General features: G+C 38.9%; 2 protein-coding genes across 2 annotated transcripts; one reads left to right on the top strand and one right to left on the bottom strand.

Moving 5' to 3' along the window:
• Positions 1 to 137: 137 nt before the first annotated feature.
• On the top strand, positions 138 to 6,723 carry LOC103778185 (period circadian protein homolog 3-like; the record flags this gene model as incomplete). The annotated part of the gene is made up of 8 exons (XM_008945760.1): positions 138 to 250; positions 723 to 929; positions 1,564 to 1,815; positions 2,322 to 3,049; positions 4,122 to 4,299; positions 4,868 to 5,045; positions 5,542 to 5,692; positions 6,622 to 6,723. Coding segments are annotated over 8 exons (1,909 nt in total), but the record flags the coding sequence as incomplete, so codon positions are not given.
• Positions 6,724 to 14,915: 8,192 nt separating this feature from the next.
• Positions 14,916 to 18,882, bottom strand: LOC103778184 (urotensin-2-like). Its single transcript, XM_008945759.1, has 4 exons — positions 18,783 to 18,882; positions 16,386 to 16,496; positions 15,743 to 15,786; positions 14,916 to 15,032 (listed from the first exon to the last, which is right to left on the bottom strand). The coding sequence occupies exons 1-4, from the start codon at positions 18,880 to 18,882 to the stop codon at positions 14,916 to 14,918; spliced, it is 372 nt and encodes a 123-aa protein (XP_008944007.1).
• Positions 18,883 to 21,960: the final 3,078 nt, after the last annotated feature.

Below are 21,960 nucleotides of genomic sequence, written 5' to 3' on the forward strand. Positions count from 1 at the left end.
CAACCTAAAGGATTCTATGATTAAAATACTAGTGAACACCCCTAGATCTCCAGTTTGGATAATTCAAATGTTTGTCTCTTCATGTGGAGAAAAAACACAAAGCAGGGAGAGCTTCCTGTGATACGCTTTTATTTCAGATATCTAGAGAGCTGCACTGTTCCAACATTGAAAAGGAAATGTAAATCTTCTGCAAATACATCATCATCATCTTCAGAAGATGACAAGCAAGTCCAGGAAAGTCAGCAAAGAGGCATGGGAAGGTAACACAAAGTATACTGACAATCATAATAGGGTCACAACTGTTTGGTTTTGTTTGTTTTTTTTTTTTTTATACATGCCACTGTTGTATGTTGCAAAGTTTATGTCCACTTCTGCTGTTAGTATGACAACAATTTAACTGTTCTGGTTGTGTGGTAAATATCTGCTTACCTTCTGTAGATTGCACAATTAAGCATAAGTTACAATATTCAGTCTTAGAATGTAGAATGCATTAGAAGAGCTATTGTTTGTTGTTGCTGAATGAACCCTCTGTTCCTCACTCAGTTTATGCCTTATTTAATATGTGCTGACATTGCACTTGCATATAAATGTTACATTTATATATGACTGTCTTATTTAATAGTGTGTGTAGTTACTGGTTGTTTCTGAACCAGTCAGACTTGATGGATTTGGAGCATAGTTCTTGGAATTAAATTCCATGCAGAAACTTTGTCGTTTACCAGTAGATACTGCTGTGCTTTCAGCAGTTGATTCCCAGACTCCAGTATCTGCTAATCAGGAAGAGATGCTGAAGGAGCAGAAACTTGCAAGCATGGTGGGAGCTCCTCTGACAGACCTCACCCTGTCCAGCAAGGCTCCAAGTGTGGTGTCTGTCACCAGCCAGTGCAGTTACAGCAGCACTATAGTGCACGTTCCACACCCTGAATCAGGTACTGTTCACACTTGTGAAACACAGCTTGACTCACTGATTCTTAAATTTGCAGTGTTTCCAGATGGAAGTATACCGTGGGAAAGTTTTGTCCATTTGAGGCAACATTTTCATGAATATGATGTCTGAATTATAATTTAGGTACTTCTAGAGACCCTGAAGAAAACTTGAGCCTAGAAATTTATTCTAATAAAACTGCGCTCTGCTTAAACTGTTTCTTTTCCCCTTTTAACTTCATCACATGTATCTCAAACACAACAATGTGCTTTTAGCCATTGAGGATTAAAATAAAAATTACTATTGACCAGTATGACTTGATCTTAATGCAGAAATAAGCATAAAAAATAATATTTAACTGCTATTGTACTAAGAAAACAGGGAGAAAGAACTGTCTCTGTAACTTCAAACTGAATTCAAAGTTTTCCAGACCATGCAAAGTAACTTGTTCAGTTGATGTTAGTGTAACTATATTTGAGCATAAAGGGTGTTTTCTCCTCCTACCTCTGCAACCTGTATCTGCCTAGTAGGTCAGACAGGATTGTTTTTTGTGCAACTCTCTGGGAGTTGTGGGAGTTGACACCAGAAAGCATAACCAGAAGAGTAAAGAGTGAGTGATTTATTTTCTCTCTTCAAAGAAGTGACTACAGTGGAGGATACTGCTGTTGGAAGTGAACAAATGGAGGTACCTCCTTTGGATGCTCAGAGTCTCACGATGGAACCTGTGGACTTAAGGCCAGTTGGGCTAACAAAAGAGACATTGTCAGCCCATGCTCAAAAAGAGGAGCAGAACTACGTTGACAAATTTCGCCAGAGAGTCTTGCTCTCCCCATTTAGGACTTACCTCCAGCAGGGGCGCAGAAGTGACAATGGACATTCCTGTGGCCAAGGTAGGCAGCAGCTTTGAGAAGTAAAGAGTTACTAGATAAATTACAAAGACCAACCTAGCAGTGAAGTCTGGTTCTCACTTGTATGATTTATCAGGTGTCTGCAAACAGAATACTTGCTTTAAACTGCCGGGTCTTGGCAACAGCGTTGCCCACACAGGTCTGCTGCATCTTGGATGTTGCTATCTTAGACTTTAAACAAAGCAGAAAATTATTGCAACAGACCCTGCAAATCCCAGATAGTTTATTGCCTCCTCTTAAAGGAATCTAAAAGGTCTGATTGAGATAAGTGAAAATGGCCAATAAGAAAACGGATAACATGAAGGGAAATACTGTAGGTAGGTCAGTAAATCCATTAGTGTAGTGTATGGAGGAATTGCCCAGAGAAAAGTCAGCTCTCCAAATAAGTCAAGTGCAATTATCAGGATGTTTTTATCTTTTTTTTTTTTTTTTTTTCTTAGCCCTAGGTCTGTCATTTCAGTGAATGTGTCTATTTTTTTCCTCCTTAGGAGATTCCCCTTCAAAGCAGATGAACCCAGCTAGTTGTAAAAAAGACAAACATGGAAAATTCAAGCACAAGAAACCTCGGAGACAGTCGTCAGATAACCACTCTTCTAGCAAAAATAGAAGTAGTCTTTCATGTGAGAAGAGAACAATCCAGAAACAGTCATTCTCTGCCTCAGAAGTGTCCTGTCTGAGCTCCTCCAGTATGAATGCCGTTTCTTCTGTGGGATTTCCTGTCTGTTCGGATCCACTATCTAGTTTTCCAGCCTCTTCTGTAGGAGAGGAGCTTGCACTTCACTCTTTGAAACCTGAGTCCACATCATCGTCACAACTATGCTGTGAAGCACAGTCATGCCCAGCACTTTATTCCCCAAACGCAGGCACGTTTATGGCTGTATTTTTTCAGAATTTCCCCGTGTATGCTCAGTTGCCTCACTATGTTTTTCTTCCTACCCCTCAGTATGTTTATCCCCCCTCTTCATTCACTACACTACCTTCAGCTCCCCCTCCTGCTCCCTCACCAATAGTACCACATTCTGTCGATCAGCCCTTTCCAGTCTCTTATGCCACATCCTTGGAAGACCAGCAAGAGGTCCAGCATCACAAGGCCCTACTGCCAAGTAGCTCACGGAGCAGCTCCCCGCTTCAGCTGAATTTGCTTCAAGAGGAGGTGCCAAAACCTATGGAGCTTTCCATTAGTACTGATGTTAAAGCACATGCAGAAACTAGATGTGTAAGTACTGGCAAATTTTTAATGTAGAGGAGGAACTCTCATGGTGTTCAGTCACCAAAACCAAGTGGTGGTGCCGTGTGTTTCAGTGACACCAGATTTTATCTGCTTTTTCCAGTGGGTGTGCTACATAGGCTGCAGGGCACAAAGATGTTTACACTTGTGCCTGTGGGAAATTGTAACAGTAGAGTGTTGGCACTTAGCACATGACAGAAATGTGAGATCTGGTCTCGGCTGCCACAAGCTGCTTTAGCTCAGCATTTTGGCAGCAGCCTTTTCCATTAAACTCTTGGCCAGAATTTTGGGTTTGGGGCTTTTATGCATGTGGAACTTCATTAGTGCTGTGCAGCTCGCATCCTTTTTCACCCGGTCCCACAGTGTCTGTGGAGAACCAAAACAAAGGGAAGATACGCTTCTAATTACTCCCTCTGTCTCCCAGGGATGCAGCTAATGAACGAAGAACAGGGATCCATGTGGGTCGGTTTCCATACATGGGCATAGAAAAGGCCTCTCCAACTTCCGCGGTAAACTCAGAGGCAGGAATCTGAGCTCTGCAGGCAAGGAAAATAATGTTGGCTCCTGAATCCAGATTGGGCTGGAAAGGCTGGATCAGCTGAAACTGCAGGGTAGGGTCCTCAAAGGGGAGTTGATGTACCTGTAGTTGCTGAAGCGATGAGCTTCATATAGTGTGTCAGGGGACGGCTCATTTTCCCTGTAGTGCGCTATTGTTTGGTGTGTATGGCAGCTTCATGCCATCTAACAGGGTATGAAAGGAACTGACTCCTGCTCTCCTGTCAGCAGAAAATACTAGCAATGCAACAGTACAATGTCTTGACCCAGTGGGGAAGGATCTACAGCAGAAATGAATAGAGTCCAGATGCTTGGCGATTTCACCCATGAAGAGTGTTACCTTGAGTTCTAGACTGCCATTCATTTTCAGAGCTAGAAACTCCAAATTTAGTGCATTGACATGAGAAATTAGTAAAATGCGATAAATTCAGTAAATGCATGAACTTCCTTTTTCAAACTTAAATGTAACTTCTGTGGATATATTTGTTTTGATTTTTGTCTCCAGGACAACAATCGAGAAGATAGTGGTAACAGTGCTAGCCATTGTGCTTCTAGTGAATTTACTGACCACTCGCTGTACGAGGACTCCGAGTTGGGTACAGGTTCAGCACCATCAGGTGGTGGATCAGCTTTTTCTGGTTCTTTAGGCTCTGGCTCCAGTGAGACTTCTGGTTGTAGCACAGGTAGGGAAGTTCAAGATTTGGATATTTGATGCTAGATGTCTTGCTAATATATTGGTAATTCATTACAAGATACTGTAACAGAGATGTAAATCCCAGTAAGAGGATCTGTAGTCTTTACTTTTCCCAGGCTTTCAGTGTTTGAAGCCAAGTCTGTTTCAGCCATTTTAGTTGCACACAGGAATCTAAGAAGCTAGTAGTTTATCCTGTAAGTCATTAATTTTACTCATAACTTTTTTCTGCATTATATACTGTTTTATGTCTCATTTGAGTAGAGGTAAATCTGCCTAGTGCAGGACCTCTTGAGACAAGCAGACAATTTGAGCTGATTGGTTTTGAGAAGAATTAATAGAGCTTTGGAGATCTTGAGTAACTCAATAGAATGCACTTGATCTTTGAATTATCAGTAAGCAGTAATCACTTCCTAGAGCAATCATGCAAGAGTACCTGTGTTCATATTGCAGAATGAGCTTGCAGGAGTACACTTACATTCTTCCACTTTTTGTGGTGCATTACTAGGATTTCTTGGGCATCGGCATTCATTTGTTTTTTTAATGCTAATTCTCAGCAGGTAGTGGGAAAAGCAGCACATATTTTGCCAGTAATGATTATTCTGAAGCTTCCAAAGAAGAAAAGAATCATGAAGCAGGAGAAAAAGGGACAGCTCATAAATCCAAACATGAGTCAGCCTGGGTGATGATGGATCACACACCTGAGCAAGTTTTAATGACTTACCAAATGCCAAACAGGTTGGAAAACATCAACAATTTCTGACAGGTTGTTGGGGATTGTACATAGAACTGTAGAATTAAAAACGAGACCATAGAAACAGAGCATGAAGCAATGAAACTCCTAAGAAGGTATATTAAGTTACTGATCGTGTATTTTAAGCCCTGTTACTTGCAAGTTGCTTGCAATTAGCTTATAGTTGGTAATGAGATTCTACATTTAATGAAAACACAAAACAAGAAAAAACAAAACAGCAAATACCCAAAAAGCCACAACAGAAACAAGAAAAAACAAAACAAAAAACAAACAAAACAAAACAAAACAAACAAAAAAACACACTGACAGACCAGTGCTGGAAGAAGCTTTACAAAGCTAATAGAGTATCACGAAGTATAGTTACTTTTCAATGGTTGATGCTGTAGATACTGCTGAAGAGCCTCTCCTGGTGTGATTATAGTCAGTGGCTGCCTTGCTTCATCTGGTACAGCTGTGTTCACAGATGTCTTTTACCTGCAGAATTAAAGAGGAGGTTTTAAAGGAGGATCTGGAGAAGCTGGCAGTCATGCGAAAGCAGCAGCCTTGGTTCACAGATGGGCAAAAGAAAGAGCTTGCAGAGGTGCACGCGTGGATCCGGACCCAGACTGTCCCACTGCAAATCAGTACCCAAGTAAGGAGTTGTGAAAGGAAGCTGCAGCTTATTCATGCCTTGGTTAGCCAGAGGCAGTACCATATCTAACCAATGTGATCTTGCAGCGCTGCTGTCGTCATTGCAGTTACTATTTTGAAGAAGAAGAACTTGGGTATGCTAGCTAGATGAGAAGTGCCAAAGTAGAGGTCTTTCCGTTGTAATTTTTTGCAAGATACACAAATTCCATGTAGGAACCACCTTAGCAAAGTTTCTTCAGCCACGGCTGGATGAATATGCTCATATAAGAGTCTGTATGTAGTGATTTTTTTTTCCCTAGGTATTAGGTCTTCTTTTCTGATAAAGCTGATTGTTGCTATGAGTGAGTAGCATATAACACTCAGACATTATTGAGGATTAGAGCAAGGGTTCAGCAAGCTGAAAAACACTTGCAGTCACAGAGGAGGTTCTAATATAAATTATGATTTTGCAAATGCAACCGGGCTTCTTACAGTAGAAATGCAGGATTTCTATTTTAATACTTTATTTCAATACAGTGCTATTTCTCAACAAGAGAAATCTGATCTGTCAATACTCTTGGGTGTTTCAGCCTTTTTTTTTGGTTCATATTGTTGCTGTTCCATCTGCAGTCCACATCCTTACTGAGCAGCTTGCTTATAAAGCGGAAAGATAAGGAAGGCATTCAAGGAAGCCACGTGCATTTTAATCTCAAAGCTAAAACTATGTTCTACTAACCAAGGAATTTGTTCCTGAGACAAGATAAGTTGGAGGTACAAGTACCTGCTTTGGAAACTAAGATATCTGTATAATTTCTGCTTTTGGAGAGATTTCAGCCCAGTGGTGAGAGGTTTCAAGAGACCGCAACAGATCACAGTATCAGGATTTCACTCTTTGAAATATACTCATAAAAAGAGCAATATAAATTACTGTATTCTTATTCCTTTTTAAAGGGCTGTGTTACATGTGACATCAGGGAAGCAAGTTGTGAGGCTGCAATGGCTGATGCCAATATGGAAAACAAGGGAAAATCGTCTCCGCTCCTGCAGCGCTGAAGACATCAGCACTTTTACCAGCAAAACTGTTTGGTGCAATTCGCATTTTCTTTTCCTCTCTCTTTGCTGTATACTAGCAGTGACTCTGGCTGGCTGACTTTTTCCAACACAAGCAGTTGCACATGTGAAAATAATCTTCCTCCATTACCTCTCTACTCCTGGGATGACTTGGAAGACAATCTTTCACTGGGAAACTTTCCCTTTCTGACCTCACAGACTTGATGCAGAATGAGTTACGTTTCTTATTTTGGATGGCTCAATGATGAGCAAAATACAAAGGTCTTTTGGGTTCTAAGTGCATTTGGCAGGCAAGACTCTGAAAAGATGCAGTGATTAAGAACCTACAGTGATGAACCTAACAGATCAGAGCATACTTGCTCTCCCAAGTAGGGTAGATGTGCTGAAGCCAGCATTGAAACCAAGCAGCAGTGGAGTGCTCTTCCATTTTGTTTGCTCAGTAGTTAAAGGTCGGAAGTGAAGATCATAATACTCTGAGGGTCTAAAATCCCTGTAGCTGGTTTGGGAATCTAGTAGGCTTTTTAGTGAACAACTGAAAATTGGCCAAGTTAGTCTGCATCAATATGCCTTTAACCAGCTTGTGCCCATCAAAAAAATAAACTGAAGTGAAAAGAAGCAAAGGTATTTCTTATGTTTTTCATGATGAGTGTTTTGGAACCAAGCTGTTTATAGGTTTTGCTTTTCAAGCTGTTTTTCTCAAGATAAGTGTTTTAAATTAATTGAGGGTAACTGGTTTGCAAATCCACCAGAGATTAAATTAGGAAGTACAGTGAAAAAAAAAAAAAAAAGTAGAAGTAACAATTCAGTAGTTTTCTTATATGATATCTGCTTCTTAAAGAAAGACACATGGGAAACCTCTTTCAAGGCACTGTAGCCTAATTACCAATTCAAGTAGCTACATGCAGTTTTTTATTTTGTGTTGCTAGCATTCTGAAAGGCAGGCTTGTAGTTTTTTTTTATTAGAGTAGTTAGGTGAGTTGAACCCAGACACAGCGAATAGGTAACTTTAAGCAGTCCCTATTTTTTTTCTGTTGCACTGCTGCTAAAAAAGAAAAAGAGATTGAGCTTAATATCTTTTGCTTTCTTGAAAAGTCACATGTTGTGGAGCCAAACTTGAACATCAAGCCATATGTCCGTTATTAGCCCTGTTGACTTCCTGTACAAGTTTTAACTTCTTTCTTCATAGTGGAGTCTCTGACTGTTGAAATCCATGGATGAAAAATGAGTTTGTGCACAGAGTGAGTTTGTTGCTCAGAAAGTGGGAACCACTTTCAATATGTAAAAGGTCTTGATCTCATGTTAATACTTCTAGCTTAAAACTGAATGTCTCAAAGTGCTGTTCAAACAGAACACACATCTCTTAAAACCTAACAGATTTTGTCTGATTTCCCCTTTGGTTATGAAAGGCTGGATGTAGTTAGATTTTCCTTGTGTTATTAATCACCTTTGCCTTCTCAACGAAGTGTTTTAGAATGTAATATGTTGTTCACCCTTTTGTGTAACTCTTCCAGCTATGTGATGGATTTTTGCTTTTCTGTTTCATTTGCCAGTAAACTTAAAGTTGTTAAGTTAAAAATACTGTGATCTGCAGATCATTGAAGGAAAACTGTATTTATCTAAGGGGTTTTGTTACTTTTTTAAAATCAATTCAGTGACAATCTTTGTCATTAAAGCTCATTTCAAGGAATTTTATTTTTACAAAATTTTAAGTTTTCAAGGTTAATTTGACTGGGGCAGTGTTCTTCTGTTTGTTTTGGGGTTTTCTGTTTGTCGGGTTTTTTTTTTGTTTTCCACAGGATGCTTGCCTTCTCTGTTTATACCTCTTGCTTTCTATTTTACTCTTAAGCTACTCTTGTTTGTCTCTTTTTTTTTTTTTTTTTGGCTTGAACTTTTCTTGTGTTGTAAAACATCAGAGGTCTCCACATCCTCAGTATGTTTTGTTTGAACTTTAAACACTTCTTAGAATGAGAGACTTCAATACGTGTTTACCTATATCAAGTCATGTACTCAAGCAGGAAAATACGGGCTGTGTCTTAGTCTTTTTCCAGCACTTTTCCAAGACAGTGTCCTGCTTTATAACCACACTGCCTAAAATACTTGCTCTAAAACATGTAATAGCATACTTTGTGTATAGGTTCTTGTCTTAATTGGAAGCTTTTTAACTAACTTAACTGCCAGATTAGACTGATGTGGTAGAATCCATTTCTAGTTAATATTCTGTGGTTAAATTGAAATGACTGCTTTAATTTATTTTGAGACTGAGTGAAATAGATTAATTTGAATACTCCAGGTAAGGACAGCTGGTCTCCCTCAAAGTCATTTAGAAATGTAAGCCAGAAAGAAAGTTTAGATCGTCAGCTATTTTGCTTTACATTATTTCCACTGTATTTCCCAAGTATGAAAATGAGATGGTTTGCAATGTCTTAGCAGGCGTACATGTCACCCATATCATAAAACAGTGGGACTTAGTTTAGGAGAATAGTAAAACATACTCAGCACTTCAATAATGCTTTTCATCCATAGGTCTGGAAACATGTCAAAAAGATTACTGTGGTCATCCCAGCCGTGAAAAAAAGAGGCAGAGACACAAAGGACTTGCACATATGGATATCCCCAGTTCATACCAAGTCCAGGAGTATAATCTGGGGATCTTTAGTCATATATTCTGTGCTGTCTTTGCTACAAGTGGTCAAGATTCTGACCTGTACATAGAAACTCGATCATATTAAATGTGTTTCTGTTTGGAGATGTTAACCCTTCTTAAACCACCTGCTACTATGAATTTGTGTGCAGTGGGATCATACAGCAACAGAAATTCTAGAACATTTTTGTAGAGATGTGAACACCATACCCTCTGACTGTATGTAATGAAGGTGCATGTGTATAGGAGTTTGAATTCAAAGTTTGTAATCCTGGCTAAATCTTAGGTACCATGATTCCTTGTATAGGGCTGTGCTAGTCCTGAGCTATGGAAAAATGGTATGGAAGAAAGTATAAAAAGAATGAAGAGGTGAATCAGTGCCCTGTGTGATAATGAAAATCAGTTTTTTGCCCCAAACCACAAATTATCTTGGCTGCAAAATGAGGCTTAGGGCAAAAAAAAACAGTTTCCTAAGCTACTCTTTACCCCACTGCAATCACAGTATCTTGCAATCAAATGCCTTATCAAGTCTTTTAGGAAGGACTTTGTTTCCGTAAGTTTGCGGGAACGGATAGTTTTTACTTAAGCTTACATTAGTCTTTCAGTCTTTGTGGTTTGATGAAGTAATCAAAGTGAAATCCAGTTCTGATCTGAAAGACCAGTGGAGGAAACGTTGCAGCTAGATTTGCACATGGTACTTCGTTTATGTGACTTTGCTTGGCATAATTAAAGCGTTGGAGACAGTTTAATGCTGCTTGGAAGGTTACTTTTTTTGGTGATCAAAGGGCAAACAGGCAAGTACAGTAATGATGCAGTTACTACCCCCTGTGGGGGCCACAACAGTTTGGAAACACTTAGTGGATTTCACTGGCAATTTTTGTTGTTGTTGTATTCATAAATACATAATTATGTTTTGAAAAGATGAGTTGATGTGCAAATACTTTCATGGCATTGCTATGAACAGGAGGGACCCTAGTGTATTTTTAGAGTGCAATAAGTATTTGCTGAATGAGTAACATATTGATAAGTTTATCTTCCAGCTCAATAGAATTTTACAATCAAATTAATTTTTACATCAGTTGATAGGAATGTATTATTGGAATAATATTTAGCTGTGTTTGAATTTACAGTTATGATTTTAACTGTACCCGTTAAAGGAGCTTCTGTTTTTATAAATAAATATACTGCAAAGAACTGTTTCAGGTGTGTTTACTTTTGATTTTGGTAATTTCTAGAAAATAGGCTTTTAAGAAAATACTCATTTTTCTGATTGTACATAGGTGGTGAGCTTGTGGGTACCATGAAAATGGTTATGTAGTGGACATTTATCCTGTTTTGGGGGCGCATTTTTGTGGGTGGTTAGGTTTGTTTGGTTGGGTTTGGTTTTTGGTTTGTTTGCTTGTTTGTTTGTTTTTTTTTAAAAATCTCACTCCATCTTGCCCACTTCAGGACATGTTGTTTCCTAATAGCATCTCATGAAAAAGAACAAGTACTTTTTGAATATGAAGCATTATATTTAGATGGGTAAGTTGTTGGGGTTTGGCATGCAAGATTTAAAGGTTCAGTCTGTGCTGATTTTTTTTAGCCAGTGTAAATAAGTGCCCTGCGAGCACTTTGGCCACACTATTCTAAAATTTGTATTCTGGAAGAAGTACAAAGAAACAATTCACAGGTTTATTTCACAGGCATGTCTCATAGACAGGCGAAGTTCTTAAATTGCAGAAAAACAATCTGCTCATCTTTTTCTACTTTAAGGGACTTCAGAGAGAAGTGTGATAGACTGTGCTTAAAGAAGCTTGCAGGAGAAAGTCAAAATCATACAGGAGGTACAAAGTACAAAACAGAAGATATGTTAAAATTGTAAAGGAATCATTTTAAATAAGCGTGTAACTGCAGCTGCTTCTGGCAAGGTAAGTGGTGCGGTTCCTTGAAATACAGGCATCTTGAAGGTAACATTGGATATATTTTTGCAGATTTATTAATTTTTAAAAGGTTGATTTGGTCACTGTAAAGATGCCTATAAAGGTGAGCCAAATTATCTAGGTATTTTTGTTGCACAAATTATGAGGAGAAGTGAATATAGGCATGTTGGCCATTATTGGCAAACGAGAAAAAGTGAGTTAAGGATGTGAAATACTGTGCAAGTTAATTGAGTCCTTTAGTATCTATTGGTGCCCGTAAAGGAAAAGATAGACATGTACTCTATGTCTAGGTCAGGATGATCGTCCTTAAGGGTATCCACAAGGATTAGTTAAGGGACTTGATATCAAGAGTCAATCATCCTTGAAGGAGAAAGATCCTGGAAAACATGTAAACCATGTGTATTTAGAGATAATTTAGTTCTGAGTAATTTGAAGTAGTCAGCTAAATGATGGTGTTATCTCTGAGTGAACCAGCCTCATTACAATACTAAAAATAACATTCACAGGGCAAGAGACACCAGCCTAGACACCTCTATGAGCCTCACTCATAGAGCATGCATACAAATAAGTGTTGTGTAATCATATGCAAATTACTAACCAGTCACTATCAGTGGGAAGTTCTTGAAAATTTACAAATTGATAATTTTGTGTATAAAAGAAGCTCTGAAAAGTGCCCAGGTGTGCTGGCTTTGTGGGAAAACCCTCTAGCACCCAAACCTGAGCAACTTTTTAATAACTGATCTCAGTGTGTGGGATTGGCTCTGTGCACACTGGGGACCAGACCCTGCTCTGGGCTAACAGACTTGTGAAATGAAAAAGTTCGAGGTAGTGTTAGGTTTTTATTCAGCGATCTAGGCAATGTCAGTCCAGCTATGTTACCAGTTTGTTAATAGCAGTCATCTGCCTGTCAACTCTGAGCAAGAACTTCAGCTAAAAGTCTCTAGCTTTCACCTCTGTGTGGATGTCAAAGGTACATTCGCCCTTCTCTTCAATGATGTACTGCTGTATATTTGGCAGATGGTGAGAGAAAAATGTTGGACCTCTGGTGACTACTGACACTAATCTCAAAAATGAGGAGAGACCACAGCTTTTTTGTAGTAGGCTTGCTCCACAGTTGCCTTGACTGACAGCATATATATTATACACTACTCCTGTGCAGCTCAAACAGGTGTCTGCTTGTGTGGCTCTTGTTTGATGCTCCAGTCTGATTACAGGCAGGCTTAGGCTGGTATAGACAGGACTCCTGCAGCTCACTTCTCCAGCTGCAAGTTGCCCCTTTCTGCCTGCTCTGAGAGCTTCATCCTGTCTGGCTGAAAGATGGTCAGCCTGGCCTCTGGCACTGTTCCTACCATCTCTTCAGTTAGCTGTGACAGCTCCAGCCTTCCTGTCTCTGGCCTGCAGAAGAAGAAAGGAAAAGCTCAGAGCTGAAAGCTGGTGGAAACCATAAGTTATAGCAGGATGGGGGAGAAGCAGAGATAGCCCTTCTGTGTTGTGAATTGATTGGGCTCTCAACTTCTGGGTCCTGGAGCTGAGTTATCTGCATGCAGTCAGGTGTATAACAGTGTCTTGAATGATCATCTGTTTGAGAACTACTGGTCAGGTCTGAAGATGCAACCTGAATGCCTTCCTGCCACAGGCAAGGACTGTGAATGACTGGAATTTTCAGGTGCTGATGAAATTCTGCTAGATGAGAATTAGCTGAATTTTCCCTCCCAGCCCATGCTGCTGGCTCTGGCCTAAGTTGAACACAGTATGTTGTTCGAGTGTTGCGCCTTTAGATGCCACAACTGCTAGCAAGTAGTTTTCGCAGTATTGAAAGCTTAAACAGCTTGTGGGTTTATAGCCTGGTTACCTCATCTTGACTCCATCCTCACCATGTGACAGCTTTTTTCATTCCTTTGTTCTCATGTAGCTGGCTAGTGAACTTTTTAATATTTGTAATGTTTTTTTCGATTATTATTCATTATGGCTTTATGTATTTTACTTTCTGTTTGTAATTTTTGAAGTGGGATTGATCAGATTTATTTTTTCTCCCCCTTCTTTGTAGAATCTATGCCTTTCCCTGTCTATGAAATAAATGTATCTTAAGCGGTTATGCATTTAGTCAATTTTGAAACCTTTTACAAGTTTCTATTGACTGATGAGGTAGCAGGACACGAATAATTTTCAGACAGGCAGACTTGCTCCATTGTGTAAGAGAAGGGTGAATGTTCAGCAGATTTCAAATAGCTACACAGTGCATCCAGATGATCTGCATTTTTAAGAACATTTTTCTTTTATAGCTGGCTTCATCTGTCTCAGCAGTTATGTGAACAAGCTGTATCAAGCCTGTAGGCCTTGTTTAAATAGCACAGTCAGAGATTTATGATGTATATTATTGAGATCAATGTAGCATGTGTATCACTGTTAGGTGAAGCTTCAAGCTTTCTGTGAGCTTTGATTAGCAGAAGATTTATGCACAGTATGTATTGAACAAGGGCAAGCTTTGCAGCTCAGACTGTGCTTATTGTCAAGATTGGCATACCCCAGAGATAATTCTTGGCTCTTTAGCTCTATTCATTGCAGATACTATTGGGAATTACCTGAGATTGATAAAATACACTGGCACTCTTCATACAAATAGAACCCTTTTGCAGCTGCTCATTTGTCTACTCCACATTTGCTTTATGTGCTAAGATTAAACAACATTATAAAAACTGTGTGGAGGCTCAGGGGAGCAACGCTCACTCCCCTTGAGTGCCCAAGCAGGAGGTGGCTTGCCCCAGTAACATGTGTGATTTAAGTCCATGTATCACCTTCCAGCATCTGAGCATGCGGCCATGTAAATGAAGGTGACAGTCACAGAATCTGTCTGCCTCCACTCTCTGCACTCTGAGTGTAAAGACTTAACATTGACAACCATAATGTTTACATTCCATCTTATGCTTGATGATAGATATAATTTTTAAAGCCTTTGCTATGCACAGGCAACCCCGTTGTGATGTGGTGCTGTAGACTAGGAGGGTGCTACAAAGAAATAAATTTGTGGCCCTTTCTTTACAGGTGACCAAGAAAACCAGTTATTTCTCTCTCCAGCAGCAGTGGGAGCTGTTGCTTGATCCTGACAGATACGTCCTGGGTTTGTGGTGCCTTGGGGGTGGTAGTGGGGGACTGGGCACTGTTAAACTGCCATCCGTCACTGGCTCAGTATCATCAGGGAATGCAGCAATGACCTTTTGTTCCTGCCATCCCAATCTACGTCAAATGACAAAGGGTAGAGTCCTCTTGCCTCTGGATTTAGACATGGTTGAGGCATCGCTCTTCTGGGAGGTTTCATGGGACCCAATGGGAATCTTGCTTCCCTTCCCCAAGTTCTCCTCATGTTGCACATTTATCACTTTGTCTCATTACTTCCTTCCTGTTGTGCTGAATTCTAACAAAATAACTACACTGCTCACAGCGTAATTGCAAAACATCAAGAATTTATTAATTTTCCAGTAGCATAGAACCTAAAGTTCGGACCTGTTCTCATATTTCTTCATTCTAATTTTAAATTAAGCAAATGTATATACATGTTTTCAGACATATGTATGAATTACACAACCAAAATCAGGGCAAGTTTCTTCACCTGCTCACACACAATATTTCCAGAAGCACTCGGAAAGATTCCCACGTTTCTTGTATTGTTTTCTGCCCTTGGTCAAGAAGCGGCCCAGCAAAGCAATTCGAGGATGATTTCCATAGAAAGCCTGAAGTCAGACAGCATTAGAGATGTTACTGTGGAATGATAATTGTTCCCAGTGGGAAAGTGTGCTCTTTACTGTCCCAGTTGATCACCCAGTCCTGTGTTCTGACTTGGGGGAAAAAGGGGCAAGTGCCCAGTGTGCCCTCTGATAGAGGTGATGCACTGAAACTAGTCCCTGTCCTCTGCCTTTATATTTAATTCAACAGACAAGTGAACAGGAATGATGATCTCCATTTACCTCATAGTTCATAACAAATCTGATAATACTGTGTAGCCTACGTTGTAGTGGGGAAAAAAAAAAAACTACATGCAACTAGTACTGGTTAATGTACTGGCCTACCCTGGTGAAGGTGGAAACTGTCATTTAGTTAGAAACCTGTTTTTCTGAAGGAAAAAAAAAAAAAAAAGTGGGGGATTTAGAATGCAATGCTTTGGATTACTTGCCTTCTTTTTTCTTTTTTTTTTTTTCTTTTTTTTCTCTTTTCCTTTTTTCCTCTTTTCCCTTCTTTCCCCCTCTCTCTTTTCTCCCATGCTTAACTGCTAAGTGTTTCCAACTTCCAGAACACTGTGGCATACTTTCGTCTATACAGTTAATGAAGTTTGTGGATCTTAAATGATGTCTCAGTAACAATACTGTGTATTTTAAAATGTGGAGTCTTTTTTTTTTTTTTTTTTTTCCCCCCTTGACAGATGGTCATTTAATCTTTTACTTACCTCTTTGATATTTTCCCTTGGGCTGTAGCTGCTGGGGCTAAGACCTGGTAGAAGGGAGACGTAATTAAATATTTTACCATTTAGAAATTGTGAACCCTATACAAGTCATTCTTGTGTGCTATAATGCTGGCAGAAGTATTGAACCAGAATGTTCAGAGGACTAGACAGAAAATCCTTTTGCTACAGCACAGGCAATTCTTGTGGCTCACAGTTCCAGCAGGATATGGGACTCTGCAGATGCAAGCTGTACTGTCCTCTTCAGCAGTCAGCTGTTACATCTGTTGCTCTCCAAGCCATCTATTTTTATTGATTCTGCACTTTCTGCGAGTATTGATGTTTTTTAAGAGACTGTGCTAAGTTGTTTTGTCTTCTAGTTCCTTCTAGGCCAGTCTTTGTCTTGCCCAGTTTTGCTATATGGAGGTTTTGCTAAACTAACTTGGAGACTTTTCCAGCTAGTATTAAGCTGCAAGCATGGCTGCTCAGCAGGTTTTCCCCAGGACCCAGTTAACTAAATGATAGTTATCTGTTGCCTCTACATAATGTTGTATTTCAGTAAATACCCAGAAGTCTGGGCACAGTATCTGTGGAAGTTTGACATCCAAACCTTGGGCATTCACTGTAAATTGCTGTAGTAAATCCTCACCTGCTTTGTTATCTTCAGTCAGTGTGCCCACGAGCTCTGGCAGAAGCTGAAACAGGGAAGCGCTTCCTAGGCTGCCCAGCTGCTCCAGATTTAATCTCAAATCTTCATCAGCTGCAAATGGAAGATGACAGAAACAGGCATATGGTAAGAGACTTTTGCTTTGAATCCCTGTTTTCATCAATTTCAGATGAATTCTGATCAGGTCTGTTGGCCCCACCTGTTGAAGATGACCATGAAAGTAATCATCCATCCTTATTTAACGAATCAGAATAGAGGATAGCTGATTTGATGATTTTTTTTTTTTTTCCTTCCATTGCTTTTAGAAAAGATAACTTTCTGACGTTAATCTCAGATTCTCATTTCTCTGACAAGTCTTTCTTTAAGAAAGTTTTTTGAGCAATAGGAGCCCCTCCCAATTGCTTGAGGAACTCACAACCTAATCCTTTGGGTGCTCAGCTGTAAGCAACCCAGACTTCTATATAATTGATTTATTTTAGTTCTTTTTTTTATCAACTAGTTCCTGTGCTGGAGCTTTTCTGTGAATAAAGACAAAACTTCCTGTTCCAGGCCTATTAACTTCCTTGGTTTTCCAACTATTAAATGCTATAAAACGCAGAGAAGAGCAGGAATAAATGTAGGAAATCTTAAAACATATTTTGGCAGTTATGCTTCTCGGTACATTGCAATCATCTCTTTCATTTAATGTGCGTACTAGTACAGATATTCTTACTTTTTCTGAAACAACAGATTGCTGATACCTGATGGAATTACTTTGTACATGGAGAATTTAGAATTCTCTAACTAGCCTTTGCCCCTAGGCAGGCTGCCAACAGGAGTCCTTAGCAGTGTTATACTTGAGATAAACAAAGCTTTTGTAGTCTGAGCAGTAAATTTCTTCATTGCTAACATATAGCAGACATTCAAAATTGTGGGCAACGAGAGGGTGCAATTATCAAACTCTAGTTAGGTACATTAATTTTGTTTGTAGTTGCACTTTTAGATAATACAATGGAGTTACCGTTGCTCTTACCTGCAAGGATGGATAAGACTGTATAGCTCCTATAGGAATATGGGGAATATGTAAGAAAATAAAGGCTGAAAATAATCCCCCAATATTTAAAAAACTTGGACCAAGATCAAGAACCTGAAAACCTTGGACATCCATGTTGTTAGATTCTTTGCTGTATAAAAAGATAATTGCAAAAGACAGTGGAGAGTTCAGTGTAAGACTGAATAATACTGTAACTTCTCTGTGCTATGTGGAGACAATTCATATCTCTAGCCTTGTATTATTTTTAATTCAGAGCAGTGTTAGCAGGTAAATTTGCTTTTTGATTTAAAAACAACAACCCTCTTTTATACAGAATTTTATCTTACCCATCCTAGAGAATCTTTACATTAGCAAGGGAGATTTAATAAGCCTAATGGATGTCTTCAAACAAATGCAATAATTGTTAGAGCCAGCCTGTTCACCTTGTGATGAGATAGATGTTACCCACACTGAGTCATGGTTGCCTGTAAATGCACGTTACATAGTGGAAGGCTTGAGAAAATGTTAGCTTGTAGAGTCCAGGATTTTCAAAGCAAATTGGGGACTACTGGTACCTGTAAACCAGCACAACAGCTGCAAAGCAGGTAAGAACAGCCATTTATTAATAGTCAGTTTTATGACATAACTTTGGTTTTGATTTGCCTGTTCTTTCAGAACTCCTTTCAGAAACTCTTCCAGTATAAGTCAGGTATGATGATAGTAGCTTTCCAGACTCTGTTGTGCATTTTCACTAAGCCATTTCAGTCTTAACTTTCAGTATAATTTCAAACTATGAGGACAGCTTTTTCAAACAAAGATTTGTTCTTTCAGTGAACTGGATGGAATCTGTGTTAGTGCAAACAAATAGCATGCTCAATACATTGCTGGTTTTGTAGCATAAGACAGAGAGACTTGCTCATTCTTGGTAAGTATGACTACATTAATCTTTGCAGTAGGTTTTTCTCCTTTTAAAATACAACTTCAGTTAAACATGGTTAATTTTGTAGTGTAGCAAGAGGAGAGACCGTACAGCCAAGAATCTTTAAATAACTCAGTGCCTATTAATGCAGCTTCAAATACAGACAGTGTATGTGCCCACTTGCATTCAGTGCTCGAAGGCTCATATTCTTTTGTCTCCTGGATCTCAAAACAGCAGAAGAAATATTTAGGGCACTCAATCTCCCTGTTTTACAAGACTAGCACCCTCTGATGATGTCACATGTATTGCCAGTGCTCTCAAAACATTCCTACTGTTTTTACAGGTGATCAGCACAGATAAAAGGCCCCTTGGAAAACATACCTGTTTCTTTTCTGGTATTACTGCTCCAGCCCCACCTTTATGACCGTTAAAATCAAAAGGCTCTTACCTGAGAGTTGATAAGGCATCTCACTGTCATTGATGATGGGGAGAGATGAGAGAGGACAGGAGAAGCTGATAATGAAACAGCAGAATACAAGCTTATGCATCATTGCTGTGTTGAATATATTTTGTCTTTGTCTACCCCTCTAACTCAGAACTCCTGACTGTTGCCTCTGCTCCTAGTTTCACCCATTATATAGCTGCTCATGACCTCATAAATATCATCATGTTCTCTCCCCCCTTCAAAAAAAAAAAAAAACAATGAATTTATTGCCCATTGATTCTAAATGGAAACCACTTTGCATTGATGTAATTTTTCAAGGTAACAGTTCATAGACAATAAATTTACTGTCTTATAGCTTGGTGTACAAAATGGATATTATATCAAACCAAGCACAGTAAAGTTTATAAATCTGGCATTAAAAAAAAAAAAGTAACTTCCAGTTATAAATCATGAGTTAACAAAAGGGTCAGACATTGGTTGAAATGACCAGGGCAATGAGACAGCTGATTTATTAGCCTTAGCAGGCTTGACGCAAAGCATCCAATGTGAAATGCACTTTTTTTTTTTTTCCTTTCGTGAGATGGATGGATGTGTTGTGTTGTACTGGGGGTTCTTGTGCCAGAAAAAGGTAAAAGAGAAAGTGAGTTAAAATATCTAGTTAATTTACAAAGAGAATGTTACAGGCGTTCAATTATTTATTTTTTTTCCTTGTAGCATTTCACATCTATTTATCTGAGAAGACCTCATCCAGTGTTGCCCTAGAGAATCATCTTGGCAGAGGAAGTACAGCTTCAATCTGGAGACCTGCTTGGTATGTATAAGCTACTTTGGTTGATATTAAACACAGGTCCCTCACTAAACTCGAAGAACCTTTTCCATTTCACTTATTTATTTCTCTTGAGGTTTGTAACAAATTGAGTTTGGTATTTTTCTTCCCTGCCTCTCCAAATAAATATTTGTGCCTTCCAATGCCCTTCAAAATACTATGAAATATAACTGAAGCTCTGTCCCTATGCTGAATTGCATGATAATTTTAAGATGTAAAAGGAGTGGATTTACCTGATTCCTTTTTCCTTTGTTAATGTTACCTGCTGAAGATTAATTTTTAAATCACTAATTCTGTGACTCCTAGGACTAATTTCAAATGAGCTACATTGGTCATATAGAACAGATAGATTTCTGCTGCAGGTCTAATTCAAAGACAGCATGCCCCACGCATGCATGGTTAACAGGTCGTCCAGAAAAGCCAACGACTTTGTGAATCACAGGATGGTTGAGCTTGGAAGGTACCTCTGGAAATCATCTAGTCTAACCCACCTGACTCAAAGCAGGGTCAGCCAGAGCAGTGTGTCCAGTCAGGTTTGAACAGCTTCAAGGGTGGAACTGGACAGAATTTTAAAACTAAGACTGAGAAGGCCCTGAGCTTACTTATGTAAGTCCAGATGCTCTGCTTTGAGTGCAGCGTGGAATAAATAGGTGAGAGAGGACCACAGACGTCCTTCCCACCAAAACTTTTCTATTATTCTGTGTGTACAGAGAGGTCTGCTATTGACTTAGAGAACACATGCTGTGTCTGATCCACAAATCCTATTTCTCTGGCCTTTGCTGAAGGGAGTGAATATGACAAAAGAATTTCTCTACAGAATTGACCTAATGCATTTTATATGCCTCCTTCCCTATGCTTCTCTAGAAGAGAAATAAGTAGGCAGAGAGGAATTCTCTCTCCTTATCTGAGTCATGCAACTTTTCATTCCAAAACTACAGACAGTAATTAGATCTGATTTGGTGCATGATCTCACTGTTGGTGCTGGATGCTCTGTACAAATGCTTCTCCTTCAGTGAACTATCAATGACAATGACATTATCAATATTCGCTCTGAGAATTCTCCAAAGAAAGCTAATGAAGCACTCTTCACAAGCAACTTATGTCCTTTGTCTTCTCTCAAGGAAGACTCAGCCTCTTAAAGCCACCATGAAATGCGTCATGTGGAAGTTGGGCAACTTGCCCACAGCGTATTGCCTTTACTCAGATTTGAAATTGTCACTTAGACACTCTTTCCTCTACCAAAATGTCAAAGACATTTTCCTCGGGGGACAGTGTACACGTCATCATGTAAAGCAAAGAAACAGCTTATCCTAAACAAAGGTGCATGTCCCTGAATACATGGATAAGGAAAGTAAATGTGAATTGCACTTCAAAAACTTGGAAATTTAGTTTGACACAAACCTTTAATTTTTATCAAAACTGTTATTTTGTGGGAAAACTAGTTAAAGTTTGTATTTATGTGAGTATGCTTGCTTTCAGGTCCTCCAGTTTAAAATAACAGGGCAAGAATAGTCCAGATAAATTTCTGAGCAAACTCTGAATAGTAAGTACATGTTACCCTATCAAAAAGAGTAATTATCAGAAGAAACAACTATTCTTGGTTTAAAATGATGGCTCATAAAGAATAAGTTGCTAATGATGTCAAGAAAACTTAAAAAAAAACAAAAACAAAACAAAACAAAAAAAAACCACAAAACCCCCAAAATTATCCACCTTCTGAGTAAAATAGTAAAGATTAAATCCAATCTATAATGCAGGACTTGTTTTCCCTGTTTTGAAGTACTTTATGATAAATAAGCACAACTTATTATTTTCCTCAAGTAGTGTAACAGTTGGCAAAAACAGGCCTTTGAGAGAAGATGGGATTTAGCAATAGCGTTTGTATGAGGTACTTTTTTCCCTAGGATAAACTCCTGGTGAAGCTTTCTGGCTTGAATTTAATTCGGATAAAGAGATGCCTGCAGTAGAATGTTTGTATTGACATTAATTGCAGGTGAGCTTATAATTATAAAAATTTCTAGGTCGTCTTTGATGCTTACTAGAATTTTTACCTTAATATCTTGTTTCAATGAGCTATACATGTTGGCTAGTGTGAGAGAAAAAATATTTGTAGTGTTACTCACTGCTCTGCTAGGGTCTAGTATATCATTTAGGGATTTGGGGCGTTTTTGCTTTGCTGTCACTCCTGGTGTTGCAGATATCTGTCCTCATTAACACCCAAGAAGTTAACTTTAACTTAAAATAATATCTTTGAAGTTAAAATATTCAGCTTTGTAACATGATTATTAGATCTATTTTAGCATACTAAAATAAATAACATGAATAAATTTTAAAATAATTTAAATTTAAATATAT

Source organism: Merops nubicus, unplaced genomic scaffold, assembly GCF_000691845.1.
Source record: "Merops nubicus isolate BGI_N331 unplaced genomic scaffold, ASM69184v1 scaffold33508, whole genome shotgun sequence".
Lineage (NCBI taxonomy): Eukaryota > Metazoa > Chordata > Aves > Coraciiformes > Meropidae > Merops > Merops nubicus.